At 39.4% G+C, this 22,278-nt stretch overlaps 2 protein-coding genes across 2 annotated transcripts; both read right to left on the bottom strand.

Moving 5' to 3' along the window:
• Positions 1 to 2,458: 2,458 nt before the first annotated feature.
• On the bottom strand, positions 2,459 to 3,629 carry LOC142175927 (uncharacterized). Its single transcript, XM_075242938.1, has 3 exons — positions 3,534 to 3,629; positions 2,795 to 3,007; positions 2,459 to 2,704 (listed from the first exon to the last, which is right to left on the bottom strand). Exons 1-3 carry the CDS (start codon positions 3,627 to 3,629, stop codon positions 2,459 to 2,461), a joined length of 555 nt encoding a protein of 184 aa, XP_075099039.1.
• Positions 3,630 to 5,454: 1,825 nt separating this feature from the next.
• On the bottom strand, positions 5,455 to 5,874 carry LOC142175926 (uncharacterized). The gene has a single exon (XM_075242937.1). The coding sequence runs from the start codon at positions 5,872 to 5,874 to the stop codon at positions 5,455 to 5,457; it is 420 nt and encodes a 139-aa protein (XP_075099038.1).
• Between the last annotated feature and the right edge of the window lie 16,404 nt (positions 5,875 to 22,278).

Genomic DNA, 22,278 nt, shown 5'->3' with positions numbered 1-22,278 from the left:
TGATGTTGATCCTAGCATAGAATAGTCAATGTTTAGATATGGGTAAGCAATAACAAAAGTAATATTGTCGGAATACATATCTTGATATTTATGGACTCACCTACTTCAAAGATAGAGAAGCTATCAACTATATATTTTCCTTTGTTGGAAGTAGCTGATACACTTGTAGCTGGAGAAGCATGACCTATCAAATGAAAAATAACTTCGATGAGAGTAGATTAATTTAAACATCTAAGTCTATCTGCAGATATCCACAAGACATCATGCGTGTAAACAAATACTCCATGCGTTTCAATTTATGTGAATCTATTTTCCTTTTAGTCCATTTCAAAAAAAAAAATGATCCCTTTCCCTATTTGAAAACAATTTACCTTTATGCAATAATTTATAACCACACAAAATATATGTGCCTCATTTTACACCACAAGTTTAAAAGTCTTCTCTTTTCTTAAATTCCGTACTCAATCAAATAAGTTCACATAAATTGAAATTAAGGGAGTATAATTTATATAGAAATATTTCGGAAAAGGAAGATAACAATGCGGTTTGCCAACCTTCTTCAAGTTCAAGGTGTAATGATCACTTCTTTTTTGAGGTCGGCTATCAACTTTCAGAGATGAAACTGTATTACTTGAATGATGAAGGAGTTTTTGTTATTTCGATTCTAACTCTTTTATCTCATTGTTGGGACAAAAATAATTGTTATTTCGATGGCGCAAATTTCTACCAGTAATTTGTTCTTCTGTTTAGCTCTCCAACGTAAATTCACAATATCTATGTTTCCGGACATTCCCGCTAAAAACAGTTTATACTTTTGTTAAATAATTTTATAGAATAGTATAATCTGAAAATCATACTTTAGATCGAATATTTTAGTTAACACAAAGTTAGAAAAAGGGTAAATACTCTAACAGAAAGAAAGATGAGAACAAATGGCATACATTTACAACATATTTATTTAACACGACTATAAATGATAGATATATGATATTGAATGATGATATCCGGCCAAAGTAAATAACGTTGTATACGGTCAAAATCGGTTAGTCCTTCGTACGAACTGATCGAAATGGTAATGCATTAGAGCGAAGAGCGTCTTCATGATATCAGGTTGAGGTCCGAAGTCAGGTCACCAAACTTCGAGCCCTAGGGACCGATCAATGTCGAGCTCGATATTATTATCGAGCTCGAATCCAAATCGAACTATGATGCAAAGTGAAGTTATCGAGCTTATGAGGCAGAGACCGGCCAACACTGACCCCGAATCAATACAAGGATCCGAGTCAGAATCGAGCTTGAGTCAAGATCGAGAGCTCGAGTCGATATCAAGCTCGCGTCAATATCGAGCTCATAGACAAGAGCCGTTGGAATCGCACTAGAGGAGAGAATCCTGGCAGGAATTATGGAAAAACTGATTTATCATGGGTCTCCCACTATGTATTTTTAATTATATCTAAAGTAAGATCTCTCCACTATAAAAGGGATGATTATTATTTCTGTAAGGAACAAGTTTTGGCCATACATTGTAACTGAGATATCATGCACTCCTATATTGAAGAGTTATCCTTTTTTAGCTTCATAGATTGATTCTATCTTGCTTAATCTATAAATCATCTTCTTTCCAACTTTGCCTATTTTATCATTCTCCACAGTCAACACTCGATATTTCTATTCATTCTTACGATTTGTGTCAAGTTACACCACATACCCTTAGAACTACGTACAAATTTAGCTCTATCCATTTTTCGGGTAAACAGACGTAAATTTTGAGTTGTTGAATGATGGATCAGAATGTTGTAGTAAACCTATTGAAAAAAGAAATACATCAAAATTTGTTAGGGGATTGACACGATCAAACATCTTGGATGTGCACAGTGAGTCAATAATAAAAGTCATTTATATGAAACTGATGTTGCACAAAAGTACATAAGAGAGAATGCATAAAAGCGTATATAATATAAACAACCAATACCACGACGAAATTTTTAATGTATGTCTATGCACTAATAAAGTTAAATCTATAAGCCTATAACTACCAAAAGTAATCTCTTTTCTCAGTCATTTTGGAGATAATTTTATAGAGTCGTTAATATTAGTTGTAAAGGACTACAAATTGTAGTGCTAATATATATATTTATGATATTTCCATAAAACATTTAACTAAAGGGAGAGATAACGGAGGCAACTGATAAAAGTAAAAGAAAATCAGTTGATTTAAGCAAATTGTCAAACATTCTCGGTGCATTTTGTTTTTTAGTATATCATCAAAAAGAATAAGTACACTTAGCAAGACATAAACCATAGCTCCAAAACATTATGAAGAATAATATATCTCATCCTCCAATATAAAAGCATCAAACGAGTCTGCCTACTTTGTGAGATTTCCTCCATTACACTTTGAGATATATGAACTTTACTAATAGGTGATATACATATAGTTAGCACTACTATACAAAATTCAGCTATATCTAGAAACATCGTTAATAGTAAAATGGTTCTTCCTTGGTTTGAATCTGAAGTTTGGGAAACCGACGTGATCAAGTCTCGGTGAAGATCTCACTATGTCCGACAAAGAACTAGTAGTATCAAATGTGACCTTAACTTTTAAGCTTTCCCCCAGATTAACAAGTTGGTCAGCAACACTATTACCTTCTCCATATGCATGGACAAAAGTAAAATTACCCTTGCTAGAGATTTGAATAATCTGCTCAATGATATGATGTATCTGCTAAGAAACCTTCATTTTGTTGTTAATCATGTTAATGATCACCCGAGAATTAGACTCGACAATTACATTCAAAAAACCTCCGCTGAAATATAATTTCAACCCATGTAGCATTGCATTTGCCTCTTCAAAATTATTGGTGCATTGGCCATAATACTCAACAAAAGCTACAATAAAGGATCCCTGATGATCTCTAATAACACCACCACCTCCGACACTTCTTGGGTTTCTTTTACAGTAGCCATCAATGTTCAGCTTTTGCCAGCCAAAATCAGGTTTGCACTATTTAATCAGTTGGCTACTAATTAACTGTTTTGCATTCTCCACCGCTATGAATATATTATTCCAATGCAAGGGGAATTGTACTCTAGGAAATTGGCTGTTCAGTAGCATAATCATTGACCTGTAAATCTGTATAATTATAGCTCTTCCGGACATATGTAAATTCTCAAATCTGGCTGCACACCTACTTTTTCATATCTCCCAGCATACAATGGATGGTAGACATTGTAGGATCATTACATGGATTCCATTATTTGCCTTAGTTAGCCACCAAGACATGATCAATTGCCTAATGTCTCCTTGTCTTGTTATAATACCACAACTCTGAGCAAAAAAGGACCACACCTGTTTTGCAATATAACTCTCACAAAATAGGTGCATGATGGTCTCTTCCTTGTGACTATTACAACACGAGCACTTTGATGGTAGGATCAATTTGAATCTCTTGAGGCCTTCATCAGTTGGGATTCTATTCTGTATCATTCTTAGCATGAAGAAAGAAATTTTGAAAGGAAGTTTCTTCTACCAAATCATGGTAGTAGCGAATGAAGTATTCCTCTGTCTCCTCAACATCTGCCAAGCAGAATAGCAAGTGAAGTGTCCCTTGGATTAAATCATCCATATTGGCTTATCCTCCCTTCCAATATTGATACCAATCTCCAAAATATCATTAACAATATTGTGAGGAAGGACATTCCTGAGCTTATTGGAATTCCACTTCCCACCCTCAAAGAAATAGTTCACCTGGAGTTTCCTAGGGGTATTATGGAATTGGGTGACCTTGGCTATGACTCCCTTACCAGACCAATTATCCCACCAGAAGGATATCCTACCTACCCTAATCTTCCAAAGGATATGTTTTTCAGCATCTTCTTTAATCTCCATTAACCTTTTCCAGTTGTGAGATTGGCCGTATGACCACTTCCTGGCAACATGATGTAGCCTTTTACAGTACTTAACACTCAAAAAATCATTCAAGAGACTCTGATTAGTTCTGAAGTTCTACCATGCCTTAGCAGAAAAGACATTTGCGAAATCCGATAGTGATCTAAAGCCAACCCCACCTTCAAGAACAAGGAAACCGAGATCACTCCATTTTTTTCAGTAGAATTTATTTTTGATGTCATACTTTCCCCAGAAAAAAGTTAGCTATGATCTTCTCTATTTGTGAAAAAACTATTTTAGGAGGATAAAGAACAGAAAGCAAGTGAGGAGGAAGAGATTACAATACTGATTTAATGAGCACTGATTTTTCACCATAAGATAAGAGCTTCCCTTGCCATCCTTGCAGTCTATTGGAAACTTTAGCTACCATGTTGTTAAAGTGAACTACTCTTTTTCCTCTCCAAATATATGGGGCACCCCAAGTACTGCATCGGGAACTGAAGTTGAGAAAAATCAGTAATATCTTCCACTTTATTGAGCTCAGATTGAGGAAAGTTTGTTGACACATAGAAATCAGATTTACTCTTGTTGATCATCTGTCCTGAGATGGTTTCATATGACTCCAGTTTATTCATCATCACCTTCAAGGATGTTGGATCTCCAGAGGAAAATAAAATGGTGTCATCCGTATAACATAAATGAGTAATCAAGGGCCCTCTTCTCTCAGATGAATATGGAATAAAACCTTCTTCAGGTAGTCTGTTCATCATTATGGATAATAACTCTGCTCCAATGACAAACAAAGATGGGGAAAGAGGATCCCTTTGTTTAATACACCTGATAGATTTGAAGAAACCTTTTCTTGAACCATTTAGGTTGATTAAATACCAGACATTCGAGATTAGCCTCCAGACTCTATCAATCCATACTTCTGAAAATCCCATTTGCCTCAAAACTTGGCATAAGTAGTCCCAATCGACTCTATCATATGACTTGGTCATATCCAATTTCATGACAACATTTCCAAGTTGTGGAGACTGATTAATGTTGTGCACCATTTCCTGAATAAGCATGATATTCTCAGTTATAGACTTTCCTTTGATAAAACCAGTCTGATATGGAGAGATCAATTTCTTCATAACAGGGCCAAGTCTCAGGTTCATAAGTGTGGAAATAATCTTGCTAGAGAAGTTGCTAAGACTGATTGGTCTTAGCTCAGTGAATCGTTGGGGATTCTTCACCTTCGGAATCATGATAAGGCATGCGTGAGTAAAAGATCTTGGTAAAGAAGTACCTGCAAAAACACCAAGTATAATTAGTAGTAAATTCTCCTTTATTATCTCCCAACATGATTGGTAGAATTTTCCATAGACCCCATCAGGTCCAGGAGAATTGTGTGTGCTCATAGAGAAGATGATCTCTTTCAATTCATCAAGTGAAGGTGGTGCTAGCAGTTTTTTGTTATCCTCCTGATTAACAATCCTTGGAATGCAGCTCATAATAGAAAAGTTCTTCTGGGTGTTCTCCTTTGTGAATTGCTTCTCGAAAAATTTTATAGCCTCCTAAGCAATACACTGATTTCCTTCAATCCGGTTGCCATTATCATCTTGCAGTCTAGATAAAATTAACCTCCTCTTCTTGCCCTTGACCACAGAGTGAAAGAATCTGGTGTTGACTTCTCCATCCACAAACCACTTGATTCCAAAGTTTTGTCTCCAAAAAGCCTTTTCCTTCTTGTATGCCCTTATTATCTTAACATTACTTTGATTATGGGCAACTCTATTAGCTTGAGTTGTCATTGGTAGATTAAGTTCCAACATTGCAATATTATCCTCTAAGGATTTTACAGTTGTAAAAATATTTCCAACAGATATTCTGGACCATTGTGAAAGCATTTTGCAGGTATTTTTAAGTTTTAAATGGAACTTCCAGAGTGGTGAACCAGAGACATCAATACTCCAAGCTTGCTCAACAATATCCATGAAACCAGGTTCTTCTATCTAGAAATCCAAGAACCTAAAATATGTAACATAATCATCATTATTAGAGTTAGAAGAGATCAAAAGAGAAGAGTGATCAGACCCAGTTCTAATCAAATGGTTAACACTGGTATTGGAAAAGAGATTCAGCCACTCATGATTTAAGAGAACCCTATCTAATCGCTGCCAAACTCTTCTCTATGGAGCCCAACCATTACACCATGTAAAGCTTGACCCAGTGTACCCAGCATCCACTAATTCACAATACATAATGCATTCTATGAAAGACATGCTCTGTGACATTCTATGTGGGGTACCTCCTTTTTTTTCAGCCGGACCAATAATACAATTGAAGTCACCAGACACTAACCAAGGCATGCTGTAATTCCCTCAAATAAGCCTGAGTATATCCCAAAGATGCTCTCGCAAATGATCCTCACATTTTGCATAAACAAAAGAAAGTAGTAGAGAGACTCCATCAATCTTTATACTATAAGTGACTTGTTTCTCATCCTCATCAATAATATCACAATCCAGTTGATCTTCCCAGAAGACCCAAATCTGGCTGTTACAATTTGAAAAGGCACGTTGGTACCCCAAACTTCTTTTGAACTTATCCAGTTTATTTGCTTTGTGAAAAGGTTCACCTAAAGCAATGATAGGAAGTTTTTCTCCTATGACTAATTATTTAAGTCTTTCAAGGGCACCATTAGATATAGGAAGTTTTTCTCCTATGACTAATTGTTTAAGTCTTTCAAGGGCACCATTAGATTTGATGCTTCTTATATTCCAATATAAGGACTTAAACATGATTAGAGATTTTGAGAAGCTTGACCTTTTGAAGCCTTTTGATAAGTAGGGATTTTAACCTTTTATTTGCTCTCTTTTACTTGTGTTTTAGGCCAAAAATGCTTGAAGGTATTCCCAGAAACTAATAAAATATGCTTGCTTGCAGGAATTGTTCAAAATGAGCCAAAAAAATCAAAATCAATTCACAAAGAAGTCAAAAGTTGAACAAAAAACCAAGGCTGGGCAAAGAGGTCTGAAGTACGGACCGCACAAATATTGTGTGGCCGCGAAAGCCATGATGTGGCCGCGATCATAATTATGCGGTCCGCAAGAGGGAGATTCAGAGAGTATGATTTTGGGCTAAATGATGAGCACGGACCGCACCACTAATATGCGGCCGCGAAAGTCCCTGTGCGGCCGCAATTGAAATTATGCAGACCGTAATGACTAAGATTCAGAGAGGTGACAACTTGAGCAAAAGAGAGAAGTTCAGACCGTACCAGAATTGTGCGGCCGCGGAAGTCCCTAGTGCGGCCGCGATCGAAATTATGCAGTCCGCAAGATGAAGAATCAGAGAGTTGATTTCAAGCCAAACTCAAGCAATGCGGACCGCATCACTTTTATACGGCTGCATAATCTGGAGCGCGACCGCACTTAAAATTATGCGGTCCGCGAAAGTTCAGCTCAACCCAGATCCAAAAGAGAAGAACACGGACCGCATTAGAATTATGCGGCCGCGAAAGCAAGAGTGCGGCCACACTCAGAATTACGCAGCCGCACAACCTTTGCAAGGGTATTTTTGTCAGATATTTCCAGCTTAGTATAAATAGAACTTTTTGTCATTTTTAGGGGGGTTATTTTTTGGTATGAGCACCTAAGACGGCTGACTTTTCTGTTTTCAAAAATTTTGTACTAGATTCACTGCTTAACATTAGATTTTCATTCCATAAATTAATATTATAGATTTTATCTTCAATTCATCTTTAATTTCTATTATTTCCATGAGTAGCTAAACCCATAGCTAGGGTTGTAACCCAATCCTAGTGTGGGTATTTGATTTTAGGGCTTGAATGTGAATGAGTTAGTGATATTTAGCCTAGTTCTTGCTAGAACTCAAGAATTAATGGTTGTAAATATTGATTCATGCCTTTATAACTTAGTATCTACTTGAGAAATAGGGACTAAGTCTAGAAAAACTAGGCTAACAAGGAATTAGAGTGAATTCAAGAAATTGATAGCCCCAATTAAAGGGTTAAACCTAGAGATAGTAATACCCAACTTGAGCTAATATCACTTGATTTGCATGAATACCCATTTGGACTTGAGAAAGCCAAATTGGGCAAAATTACTCAAACTATCGAGAGGTATAGAATGAGTACCCGGGTGTGATAGCTATATTATAATCCCAACTAATCAAGCTTGCCCTAGATTTTGCTACCCGTTAGATATCCACCTAGGTAGAAGTCACTATCTAGGCTCTTTAGACATGTGAAAAACAACAACAAAAATATTGTCCTCAGTTTCGATTATTGCAATCTTTAGAGTAAAGCTAGAAGTAGAAATCAAACCCAAACTTGTGAAAGTGTAATTAGATTCAAAACCCGCATCTAGCTTAGAAATAAACTTAATTCCAAACATTAACTCCCTGTGGATTTGATCCCGATCTAGTTGGGTTAAAACTGCATTGACCACCCTCACTACTCAATAGTAGTATAGGGTTGGACCCGATCAATTTTTGGCGCCGTTGTCGGGGAGTTAAACGGATTTATCTATATATCTAGGTATTTGTATGTTTTGTCTTTCTTTCCTTCCGAGTCACAAATTTTGTTTGTGAATTGCTTTGAAGTACAAAATGGCCCTTAACAACGAGCCCCTCAAAAATTTACCATTGGGAGAGGAGGTAGATGAAGATCAAGTGGATGAGGTTTATCCCGAGCCTCAAGTAAACAGTCGAGGCCGACCGCTTCCTTCAAGAGCAGTGCACCGGGTATTGCCGAATGAGGGCTATGTAAGTGCAATAGTTCCTCCCCGGATTGGGGCGGGCAACTTTCAAATTACCAACGTGATGCTTACACTGCTTGAGCAGGTGGGGTTTCTTCACCGGATCTCCACACCAAAATGCCTACAAGAATCTCAAGGGTTTCATTGATACTTGTTGGGGGAGCAAGCAAACAAATGTCACCGAGGATGCACTGCGGTTAAGGTTGTTTATCTTTTCTCTACGGGGAAAGGCTTTGGACTGGATAGAGAGATTGCCCAATCATTCCATCCACACTTGGGATGAGTTGGCCGAGAAGCCCATTGCCAAATTCTTCTCTCCGGGGCACATGGCTACACTAAGGGATGAAATTTTAGCTTTCAAACAAGAGCCCAATGAGACATTGTACGAGATTTGGGAAAGATATCGTACCATGGTAAAAGAATGCCCGAACAATAATATGACCGAGGCCATGATCCAACAGACCTTCTACAGGGGGATCAACACAACAAATCAGTGTGTGGTAAATCAACTCGCTGGGGGTAACTTCATGAACATGCCTTATTCTGAAGCTTGTGAAATCTTGGATGAGATGGTGGACACCTCTTCGGTGTGGCAAAGTAGAGCCAATGTTCCTCAGGGTGACCCAAATGTTATTCACCTACACAAGGAGCTACATGATCATGGGCAAGCTATTGCGGAGTTGATAACCACCATGAACCAATTGTCCAAGGCTCAACTTCAACCGGTTCAAGGGTCTAAATAAGTGAATGCTATGGAAGGGGTGAACATGACGGTAAACAAGAGACAACAACGAGGTTAACAAGTACAAAACCATCCGGAACAATTTGAGAAAAGTAATAGTGGGTATAATCAAGATGATTCATATGATGAGAAAGATGAAGAGGTTCAATATGTCAACAATTATCAAGGTCAAAGAAGCAATGCTCCAAATCAATAACAATGGAGATCACAAGGAAACCAAAGAAACTGGAACAACCAAGGCCACCAAGGAAATTGGAGTGGTGGCAACAACAATAATCAAAGAAATTGGGGTAATCAAGGCAATTGGAGAGGAAATAATCAAGGTAATTGGGGTGGAAACAATCAAAGCAATTGGGGGAACAACAATAATCAAGGGGGTTGGAACAATAGCAATCAAGGAAATCGGGGGTTGGGATTTCAGAGGTCCCCGATGTATCAACAACCAAACAACACGCCTCCATATCCGTCGCAAAGTCCTAGTTCTACCAATAGTGAAATGGGACGGATTGAAAATATGTTTAAGCAAATGATGGAGAAAAACGCCGACTCTGATGCCCAATTAGCCTCCCATAACACTTCTATCCGCAACTTGGAGGTTCAACTTGGCCAAATTTCTCCAGCTTTAAATACTCGCCCAAAGAGGGCACTACCTAGTGATATGGTGGTGAACCCGAAAGGTGGGAATACGGGGCATGCAATGGCCGTGACAACAAAAAGTGGGAGAGGTGGGGTTACTAGTACCTCAAACTAAAGAAGACATGTGGGTGATGATGTGTTGGTGCAAGATGATGATGAGCCAAGCAATGATGTTCAATCTAATGAAGAAGCAAGAATTAGTATTGATGAAAATGTGGAGGAGACGCAAGAAGAAGTGAACCCGTCTAGGGAGCACATGACTGACATGCCGGAACCGGTAGTGCCAAAGGCTAAGGTACCAATGCCAAGGCCTCCTCCTTCATACCCTCAAAGACTTGAAACGCAAAACAATGAGAATCAATTCAAGAAATTCATTGATATGATGAAAAGTTTGTCCATAAATGTGCCGTTGGTGGAAGCCTTAGAACAAATACCGGGACATGCCAAGTTCATGAAGGATTTGGTAACAAAGAAGAGATCAATGAACTATGAAACGATCAAAATGACACATCAAGTGAGTGCTATGGTGCACTCTGTGGCTCCAAAGTTGGAAGACCCCGGTGCTTTCACAATCCCGTGCACTATTGGGAGTGTCGATTTCCCCAAAGCTTTATGTGATTTGGGGGAAAGAATTAACTTGATGCCCTATTCTGTGTTCAAAACGTTGGGGATTGGGCAACCAAGATCCATATCCATAAGGATGCAAATGGCGGATCGAACAATGAAAAGGCCATTGGGGATAATTGATGATGCGTTAGTTAGGGTCGACAAGTTTATCCTTCCCGCAGATTTTGTGATACTTGACTGTGAGGTTGACTACGAGGTGCCAATAATTATGGGGAGACCTTTCCTCGCTACATTGAAGGCCTTAGTTGATGTGGAAGCTGGAGAGCTCACCTTCCGGGTGGGCGATGAAAAAGTAGTGTTCCATGTTTGTAAATCAATGAGGCAGCCAAATAGCAACGAAGTGTGTTCATTCATGGATCTTGTGACCGAAGTAATTGTTGATGACACAAGTGTTGTGATAAATGTGGAAGATACCTTGGGAATTGTGTTGTTGAATCATGATGAGGATGAGAAGGAAGGCTTTGTAGAATGTGTCAATGCTTTTCAAGGAATGGGATCATATACTTATAAGCCCCGAAAACTTTCCTTGGATCTCGAAAATCGAAAGACTCCACCAACAAAGCCCTCAACCGAGGAGACTCCCACGTTGGAGTTATAGCCTTTCCCTTCACACCTCAGGTATGAGTTTCTAGGCCCTTGTTCCACTTTACATGTTATTCTTTCCTCGTGCTTAACTAACGTGCAGGTAGATGCCACCCTTGCGGTGCTTCAAAGGAGGAAGAAAGCAATAGGTTGGACATTGGCGGATATTCAGGGTATAAGCCCCGCCTTTTGCATGCACAAAATTATTTTGGAGGAGGATGCCAAACCCTCCGTGGAACATCAAAGACGATTGAATGAGGCCATGCAAGAGGTAGTAAATAAAGAGATCATCAAGTGGTTGGATGCCGGAATGGTTTAACCCATTTCCGATAGTTCGTGGACCTCGCCAGTGCAATGTGTCCCAAAGAAAGGGGGCATGACTGTGATCACAAATGACAAAAATGAATTTATCCCCACAAGAACTTTTACTGGGTGGAGAGTGTGCATGGATTATAGAAAGCTCAACAAAGTTATGCGGAAAGACCATTTTCCTCTTCCATTTCTTGATCAAATATTGGATAGGTTAGCCGGACGTGCTTATTATTACTTCTTGGATGGATATTCTGGATATAACCAGATTCTTATTGCACCTGAAGACCAAGAGAAGACCACCTTCACTTGTCCATATGGCGCTTTCGTATTCTCGCGGATGCCATTCGGGTTATGCAATGCACCGCCAACTTTTCAGCGGTATATGATGTCCATCTTCACCGATATGGTGGAGGACTTTCTCGAGGTTTTCATGGATGATTTCTTTGTCGTGGGGGATTCTTTTGAAGAGTTCTTGGATAACTTGGATAAGGTATTGGCACGTTGTGAAGAAACTAACTTGGTGCTGAATTGGGAGAAGTGTCACTTTATGGTCAAAGAGGGCATTATCCTTGGTCACATGATTTTCAAGAATGGTATTTAGGTTGATAAATCAAAAATTTAAGTGATATCCAAACTCCCTCCCCCTACTTCCGTAAAGGGAGTGAGAAGCTTTCTATGTCATTCGGGGTTTTACCGCCGATTCATCAAGGACTTTTCTAAGGTGGTAAACCCCTTGTGCAAACTCTTGGAGAAAGATGTGAAGTTCATTTTCAATGAAGATTGTATGAAGGCATTTGAACTACTCAAGTATAAGTTGACTACCACTCCTATTATCACAGCGCCAAATTGGAGCTTACTATTTGAGCTCATGTGTGATGCAAGCGATGTGGCAGTTGGTGCGGTATTGGGGCAATGAATTAATAAGATCTTTTATCCAGTCTACTATGCTAGCAAGACCATGAACGAGGCCTAAGTCAACTATACGGTGACCGAGAAAGAACTCCTAGTCATTGTCTTTGCTATGGAGAAGTTTCGCCCGTACCTAATGGGTACAAAGGTGATTGTTCACACCGACCATATGACACTTCGTTATTTTATGAGCAAGAAAGACTCTAAGGCAAGGTTGATGCGGTGGGTGCTTCTATTGCAAGAGATTGATCTAGAGATTCAAGACCAAAAGGGTAGTGAGAATCAAGTGGCGGACCACTTGTCCCGATTGGAGGAGGAGGGGAGGCCACATGATGGCCTTGAAATCAATGATTCATTTCCTGACGAACAACTCCTTTCCATTTCTATGACTGGGATGCCGTGATATGCCGATGTGGCCAACTATCTTATGAGTGGCATTGTTCCAAATGAGTTCTCCTCAAACCAGAGGAAGAAGCTCAAACGGGACTTCCTGGACTATTATTGGGATGAGCCATATCTCTTCAAAACTTGTACTGATGGTGTTATCCAAAGATGTGTACCAGAAGAAGAACAATTGGGTATTCTTGAAGCTTTCCACTCTTCGCCATATGGTGGTCACCATGGTGAAGCGAGAGCTGCTACAAAGGTTCTAAGCTATGGATTCTATTGCCTACCCTTTACAAGGACGCTAGCTATCTCGTTAAGCGTTGCGATGAATGTCAAAGGGCCGGTGGGATCTCCAAGAAAATGAGATGCCTCTTACCACCATCCCGGAGATTGATATTTTTGATGTTTGGGGCATTGATTTTATGGGTCCGTTTGTGAGATCATGTGGGAACACCTATATATTGGTAGCTGTGGATTACGTGTCCAAATGGGTTGAAGCCGTGTCTTTTCCCAACAATGAAGCTCGGAGTGTGTTAGCTTTCTTAAAGAAGAACATATTCACAAGGTTTGGTACTCCAAGGGCCATCATTAGTGATAGGGGATCACACTTTTGCAACAAAGCTTTTGATACTTTACTCTCCAAGTATGGTGTCACTCACAAAGTGTCGACCCCCTATCACCCCAGGCAAGTGGACAGGTTGAAGTCTCCAACATGGAGATCAAGAGTATTCTATCTAAGACTGTCAATGCAAATCAGACTGATTGGTCAAGGAAATTTGACGATGCTCTTTGGGCCTATAGAACAGCTTACAAGACTCCAATTGGTATGTCTCCGTATAAGTTAGTGTTTGGGAAAGCATGTCACCTTTCGATGAAATTAGAGCATAAGGCCATGTGGGCATTAAAGAAATTGAACCTTGAGTGGGATGTAGCTGCCAATCTTCGGGTGGAGTAATTGAATGAACTTGATGAGTTCCGGTTCCATGCTTACTCCAGTTCGTCTTTGTATAAGGACAAGATGAAGTACCTACATGATAAGTATATCCAGAACAAAGAATTCAAAGAAGGCGACCTTGTTCTTTTATTCAACTCTCGATTACGGATGTTTCCGGGAAAGCTTAAATCAAAGTGGAGTGGTCCTTTTGAAGTGGTATATGTGACTCCTTTCGGTGCTCTTGATTTGAAAAATAAGAATGGTGAGATCTTTAGAGTCAACGGGCACCGGGTGAAGCACTACCTTGGTAAGGTTGATGATGGCCATGTTGTGGCATTGCTCCATTTCAAATGAATGATGGTACCATGCGTCGTGCCGCGACGTTAAATAAGGCACTTCTTGGGAGGCAACCCATGTGTTTTTCTTTCTTTTGATTTTCTTGTTAGATTAGGCATTGTTTTAGACAAACTAGTTGTGAAGTGTATGCAGAAATTGGGTGTGCAGTGCAAAAAATTGACAAGACAAAAATTGACCAAGTGGTGTAATTGTGCAGAACGCGATAGAATTATGCAGACCGCACAAGCCCTTCGCGGCCGCACAATTCTGTGTGTGGTCGCACAGCTGAAAGATGAAAAATGCCAACTCTCTGATGTTTGGCCTGACAAAATCCCTTAAGGATTCGTGGCCGCGATCAAAATTTTGCGGACCGCACAGATTGTGCGGCCGCAGCCATTTTTATGCGGACCGCATCACTGAATCAACTGCTGAGTTAGAAAAGGTAAAAAGTGCAGACCGCACCAAAATTGTGCGGTCGCGCTCAGGTAAGTCCGTGGGCCAACATGGTTAGAGTATAAATAGGACTTTTTGAGACTATTGACGCTTTACACACTCTGACCTCTCAAGCTAGGCTAAGTCACAATGCACTGTTTCTTGTTTTCAATCTCATCCCATATTCATCAAGTATTGATTTCCTACTACATTTCATTACTAGTATGTTGATTTCTATGAATTAATTTCATCTTTTTCTTTTTTGTTTTCTCTTTGTTTTTGTTTTCTTTTTATCTAGGGTTAGATTCATGCCAAAAATGTCAAATTGATGCTTAATTCTTGCTTAGAAGCATGTGGGTAGTGTTTGAATGCATAATGGGGGCTGGGGTTAGTAGCCTTTATTGTTTAATTGCCACAAATCATGCCTAATTAGTGAAAACCCTAGTATTAATCGTACTTCGGTGCCGCTCTGATTTGAATTTCGCGGTCGCACACATTTTTGTGCGGTCCGCGCTAGGGTATGCAGCCGCATACAAAATTGTGCGGTACGTGATACCCCAGGCTGAAAACACTTGTCATTGCTAAGTTTGTGCGTCCGCACTCAATTTTGTGCGGTCCGCACAATTAAATTTCAGAGACCCAACGAATCGATTATGCGGCCGCACTCAATTTTGTGCGGTCCGTGATGGGTTTTTGCAGCGGCCGCACTCAAAAGTATGCGGTCCGCACTGAGGTAACTTCAGAGAACCAGTAGTCTGAACCTGGTATCTCCGCGACCACACTCAATTTTATGTGGTTCGCGATGGGTATTATGCGGTCGCACTTATTTTTGTGCGGTCCGCGATGGGCAGTCTGTGGCCGCACTCACTTTTGTGTTGTCTGTGTTGCCCTGTTCTGAGAAGCAGTGTCTTTCTTTTCAATTGTAATTCAATAACACATGTTGAACCCCAATTCTAAACTGATTTTCACTTCTTGTGTGTTGCAGACAATGGTGCGTTCTCGTGGTCGAGGTGATACTTCCAAAGGGAGGGCAGAATCCTCCCGAGGCCGGGGTAGAGGAAAACCTAACATGCCACTATTAGTCCAGAAAGTCTTGGGCAAAAAGACTACTCTCAGTAGACCACCTCTGGACTCCTCAGACACCAGTGAATACCTCCCATCCCGGGAAACTTCTGAGGGGGATTCTGTACAACCACAACCGGGGGTACAATCACAACAATTCCCCGATAGACTCCATTTAATCAATGAACCTACCTCCTCCTCTAGTTCTTCTGATAGCTCAGAGGGAGGTAGTCAGGTATCTGAACCATCTTCCCCACCTGCTACAACACCTGCCACAACAACTACCCCAATCAATTTAGATGATGATGATGATGAGGTCCTGGATGACGAGAGATGGAGTGACACAATTGTGGGAGGCCAGGATAGATCAAGGAAGTCGAAGGTGTGGGCTGATAGATTTGTAAGTGAGAATGCATATGCAAAATTTCGGGAATGGTGGCCCCAAAGGTCGCTCACTCTTGAGCGACAATTCATAACCAAAGACCTAAGCCAGCATAATCCGAATGTCCTAAAGCAATTTACGGAGAGACAAGGATGGATGGAAATGGTCCACCGACCGGTTGCAAGATGCCAATGAATACCTCGTCAAGGAATTTTATGCCAATGTTGCCCACATAAAAAAGGGTACAAAGGTGATGAAGGTCTGGAACTTGAAAATACGGTTTGATGGCCACGAACTGAGCATATATGTAGGGTTTGAGAAGGTCGAGGCAGTGCAATGCCTGGAAAAGCTAGCCTTGGGTGATGCAGTTCGTCCATGGCTAGCTGAGATACCTACTATTCCGGGGACAACACCTGCATGGCTCACAACAGGAGTTCAAATTGTTAGAGCCACCCTTAACTTTGAAGCAAAAGGGTGGCAAACATTCGTGTGCAACCTTCTTGACTCGTGCCAGCATGAGAATATACTTCCACTCCCCCGGGCAGTAGTGGTAGCTTCCATCATGGCAGGCTATCCTATTAATGTAGGAAACTTGATTTCCTACAACATCTCCAATGCAGTCCAGAAAGAAGAAAGATCGTATCCCTACCCCAACTTCCTCACATAGTATTTCCAAGACCAAGGGGTAGAGATGAGACATTTTGACGTGGAGGTGAAGACTAAAAAGCCTTTCTTATGGTACCACCTATAGGGAGAGGACAACCCTAAATTCAAGGGTAAAGCCACTACCTCTACTGGCCAGTCTGAAGAGCCAGGGGTAGTGGCCACCAGGTCAGTTGCCGAGCCCTCCACAGCAGTCGGTACTTCTACCGGAGCTGCTGCCATGCTTCCTCCTTCCTCCGGACCAACCCTCTCAGTGCCACTGTCAGTGCCCGTATCTCCTACCTACCCTCAGACTGTATTGTGGGTTTCACAGACGCTATCCAGTCTCAACAACTGGATGCATGCAGCTACTAAAAAGTTGACTGCCATATCCAGTGCAGTGGCAGCACAGTCTTCATCCCCATCAGAGCTTCAGATAACTCCATCAGTGAAGGACTCTTTGAAGAAGATTTTGGACAACCAGAAGAAGATTCTAGATGACCAGAAGAAGATTCGGGAGACTCTTGATACAGATGAGAGGATTATCAACGATTTAGGGAAGCAGGTGAAGAAGATGCGGAAGACTCAGGCATCTAAGGAGTCGGTGGAGAAGTTGGGTAAAGAGGTTGAGAAGATTGCTTCGACTGGTGATATTCTACTAGACCTGCTCATGGAGGAGACAGTCCCAGTAGCACATGCAGCAGTGCCCGAGGCATCAGAGGCAGCGACCGGCCATTCTAAGGAGCCGACTGCCACTTCACGCACTGCTGAGGAGCTGATTCAGATGCTCAGCAACCCCGTAGTCCCCCAGTCAGAGGATGTGGAGATCCAGTTAGAGGATACGGAGGATGCTGATGATCCCATGCATGCTGAGGACCCCGTCCATGTTGAGGACCTGATGCAAATAGAGACCACATAGGGAGTTTTCTATACTCTCTACCCCTTTTCCCTGTTCTTATTTGTTATGAGCATTGAGGACAATGCTATTTTTCATTTGGGGGGTGATCCATTTTGATTTGATGACATTTGGTATGTAATAACCATTATACTATTTTTCTTTATCTTTATTTATCTTTATTTTCACTTTTGGTATGTATATATTCTTCCCATTCGATGTATATATTCATTTCCATTATGTATATATTCGCTTTAATTCATTTTGTACATATTCAGTCTACTTTTCGTGGTTTACTTCATAACTTCTTTCGTTGTTTTTTCTTAGTAGCATAGCTTCTTATTTACTTTAGTAACTTCCTTTTAAGTTGTTAGCTTCTTTTTACATTTTCCAACGATAGATGGCGTGACAACCTTCTTAAGGGATTGAGTCCGGTTTTTTATGTTTTTGTATATATAATAGTAATGAATAAAAGTATCTCAAGCAGGCTTCACTTGGTACTAACACATTGACCTTCGACCTTATGGTTAGAAACAAGTTGATTGGCAAAGAATCGAGTGGTTTCTTTGAGCCATTTGTGATTTTCAATCTTAGCTAGGGTTGTTGTGGGCCCTTGACTCTGTTCTCTTTAACAATCCAGCAGCTTGAGAGGTGAGGTATTGAGTTGCAAGTCCAAGTTCCATGCCAATAAGTCTAGAACTTGCCCTGAATGTTTGTCTAGGTGAAATTCTAAGTGTAGCTCGACTTGAGAAATAATTGTAGGCTCTCCTTGATCCAATTTGAAACTTGAAAGCTTCCGTAACCTACCAATGTGATATCCCTAGTCAACCCCTTTGAGTCGAAGCCTTTTTTCATTCAATAGCCATATTACAAGCCTTTATCCGTTTTATAATGACCCTCTCTTGGTACCCGATCTTTACAATTGGCAAAAGCATAAGTTTGGGGGAGAGAAAAGGAATGTGAAAGTGATAAAATGTACAAAGAACAAAAAAAAGGAAATAAAGAAAAGGGAAGGCAAAGAAAAGAAAGAAAGGCCAAAAAGAAATATGTCAAAAAGAAAGTGAATAAAGTAGAAAGTTGAAGGGATTCAAAGAAAGCAATGATGAAAGGCATGGAGTGATTAGAAAAGGAGAAAAATGATTGTCATGAGCAAGAAAGAGTGACATTACGTCTCTCTAGTTCCCCTAAGGAAGAAGAAAATGACTCAAAGATTCAAGAAAGTATGAGCCAAAAAGAGGAAATGAAGCGCTTAAGGAAAGATGAAACCATCATATGCCGATAAGTCCTACCTTGATCCAAAAGCCTTCATTACATTCCCACAAAATCCATACATGATTCAAGTTGAGTGAGCTTACCTTAGTGGTGATTTACATAAGGGACAAGCTTATGGTACTTAGAGCCGGACTTGTGGCATTCTTTTGAGATAGATGAGCGCACTTCTTCACAATCCTGATTCTGAGTGTTACATTCTAAAGTGAGATTTGCTCATGGGGAGTAGAGGAGGAGGAGTTTGGGTTCCACAATGACCTACGTGATAGAGCGATCTTCCTTGGTGAATTAAGTCAACTCTTGATGCTCTAGTGTCACATTAGAACTATGGTACTCAAAAGGTCAAAACATGGTGTTATTGATAATTCATTTGTGTTGAGGGTAATTGTTAGTCCCAATTGATGTATGTTTGATTCACCTTAGGCCAGCTGAAATATCCTTTTTTCTAGTGGAGGTGGGAATTACCTTATTTGCTCGAGGACAAGCAAAAGCTTAAGTTTGAGGGAGTTGATAAGTAAGGATTTTATTTGTGTAGATGGAATTTGTGCATCGTAGATGGATGTATAATAGAAATCATCACCTCGATAGTGACGAGGTACAAGTCAAGACACTCACTAGACAAAATAACATATGCAGTATAGAAGTATAAAGCTAATAATGAAAGCAGAAATCAGTAAATGGCAACAAGAATCAACAAGTGATATAAATAGTAAAGCAATAAGAACACCGTGAAGTATCATTAAAACCAAACAAGGAACACAAAGAACAACCAATTAATCAAGCCGTTCTAACACAAGTTTCACAACAAAATCACTCTGTGATACCAGTGTTTTAAAAGGCGATCGCTTCGTCACTTTAAGCGAAAAGCAACGCGAAGCGATGGTTTCTCACTTTTCCATGCCTGAGGCGACTCGACCAGATAAAGCGCTCGCTTCAGTCGAAGAAGCGCAAAGCGACGAAGCGATCGTGAAGCGCAGAAGCGCTCGCTTCTGTTCAGAGGGGCCTTTTTTTTAAAAAAAAGTTTGGTTCTATTTTTTTTATTATACAAAACAGACCCCTAAGACCAAATTGACCATTTCTATCTTCTTCCCAAATTGATCGACCATTGCTGCTGCTAGGGTTTCAACTTCCTCCAGGTAATTTTTCTTCTTCTCCTTTTTTTCTTTCTTCTTCCTTCTTTATTCTTTAAACCATGTGACTAAGAACTACCAAGAATCATGTTTTATGATATTATTTCAGATATTTATAGCATCTACTCTTAGCATAGAATAATCCTATTACGCATGGCATTGATATGTTGAAGAGTGAATAACTTTTTTTTATTCGTTATCACGAAAATATGAATGTTTTTTATGAATTATTTGGTTTGTATTATTCTTAAAGTTTTGCGGCTATTATGATAGAATCGTTTTTGTACTTTGCTCATGTTGTAGTCTATGTGCCTTTATTCTATTTAAAACTTTGAGTCCGATTGCAGCTATAGAGTTCTATTTTACTTTTATAACTGTCCTATTATCTGCTTCTTGCTCTGGCGAACAAGATCCTATATATATATATATAAGTCGTCGTTCTACTGCATTCCTTTATTTTATTGCAATTTTAAGTTACATATTGGCAATATTACTTGCTACAAATTGTGGTAATATATTTTTACTACATCTCTACCTTTTCAGGAAACTAGAGAGACAACGCAACAATAAAGTATATCATTTTGATGAATGTATCAGTTATTTCTACTCCTTCTCTTTATTTAAGTCATATCTTAATTTGTTCCCGCATCTTATAAATGTTTCATTATTAAATTTCAGTTCCATTTATCTAAGTTCTATTTAGTAAAATGGAAAGAGAAAGAAGAGCTCATTGTTGTGATAATGTTAATGTGAAAAAGGGCCATGGTCATCCGAGGAAGATATCAAGCTCTAAGATCTTATTAACATAAGACATCAAGTAATTTTTAATAGTACATGGGTACATTTGGACCCTTTTTCTTTATTTTATCTTGATTACCGAATTTATATATTAGTATATTAAAAGGATGCATTATGCAATTCAACCTTTCATAATCACCAATCACATTTGAATTCTTAACACTTAATGATGTATAAATATTACTTATCGGTGTATATGATGTAGCTGAAGATTCTGTGCATGGGCATGTACATTAAAATAGTAAAAGCAAGGCTAGAATATTTTAGAAAAGAGCAATCAACCTTGAGAAGACAATTATACTGAGGCACAATTGATATTGTTATGGTCGAAGATAAAAAAAAATAAAGTAGATCAAAGAGTGCTTCTTGTTGCATTGTCTACTGGAGCATTCAAATTTCAAAATGAGATATTACCGAAGTTTACTTGATAGCGTGATGACTAGAAGAACATATCAAGATAGAATTGGTCGGAGAGTATGTCTTTTGACTTTATTTATCAAGGTTCTTATGGTTAGGCCACAATGTTGATATTTGTTGTAGTTTACAGCTAAATCAAATATTTTTTGAATGTATGTATATATTATGTAAGAAATGAGAATACACGTACAACACACTTGCAAAGGAACTAGTATTAATTATAATATGAAAGGTAGGAAATGGAAGTAAATACGTTAAATCATAAAAACAAACTCGAAATCCAACTACTAGAAAGCCCAAGTCTCATAAACTAATCTCAAAATATCGAGGCAGATCCAAAAGTCACAAACAATTACAACATATACAATCCATTGCGGAGCGCAACCTGATCCCACCAAATCATCATCTGTCAATATCATAATCCGTCCTTATTCTCCATTTCAATTCATGACCTTTCCATTTTCGTTGCGGCGTGCAACCCGCTCCCCAAATAATTTCAATCAACAATAGCAATTCAACAACCAAAATTTACAAGAATTTCTACGTTAAGAGAGTAAGTGTACGAGGCAATGGAGAATCACATAATAATCAAAGAATCTCTAACAACTCGATTGTCTCAACCTTACCAATTCATCGGTATCTATCAATTAGACAACTTGTACAAGTGAAACCACATTCCCGAAAACAACAAATATTATAAAACTATAAGGCAAGTAAGAGATATGACAATTTAGATATGCAAGTAAAGCAAGTAGAGACAAGTAGCAAACAAGCATGGAATCATGGATGGACAATTTAATACAAGAATAGCTAAATGACAAGTAACCATTATGGCATAGAAGTCAATAAATCATGTTGCGATTAAGGCATGAAACAAGATATATCATAAAGTAATGAAAACGTGGAAGCAAGTATCATAACGGCGTATATATACTTGTCACCTCGCATATATTTTGTTTCCCATATAATTCATATAACGCGTAATTCAAGGTTTCCAAATTCTTTCAAATCAAGGTTAGACCCAACACTGACATTACCTCCCTCCGTAACTCAAGCAATTAATTAACCATGACATTGCCTTTTGAATAAGCCTTTAAACAAACCAAATCTAGCAAATTATTGACC

This window comes from Nicotiana tabacum, chromosome 22 (assembly GCF_000715075.1).
Source record: "Nicotiana tabacum cultivar K326 chromosome 22, ASM71507v2, whole genome shotgun sequence".
NCBI classification, from domain to species: domain Eukaryota; kingdom Viridiplantae; phylum Streptophyta; class Magnoliopsida; order Solanales; family Solanaceae; genus Nicotiana; species Nicotiana tabacum.
This window is presented reverse-complemented; position numbering and strand designations above follow the sequence as displayed.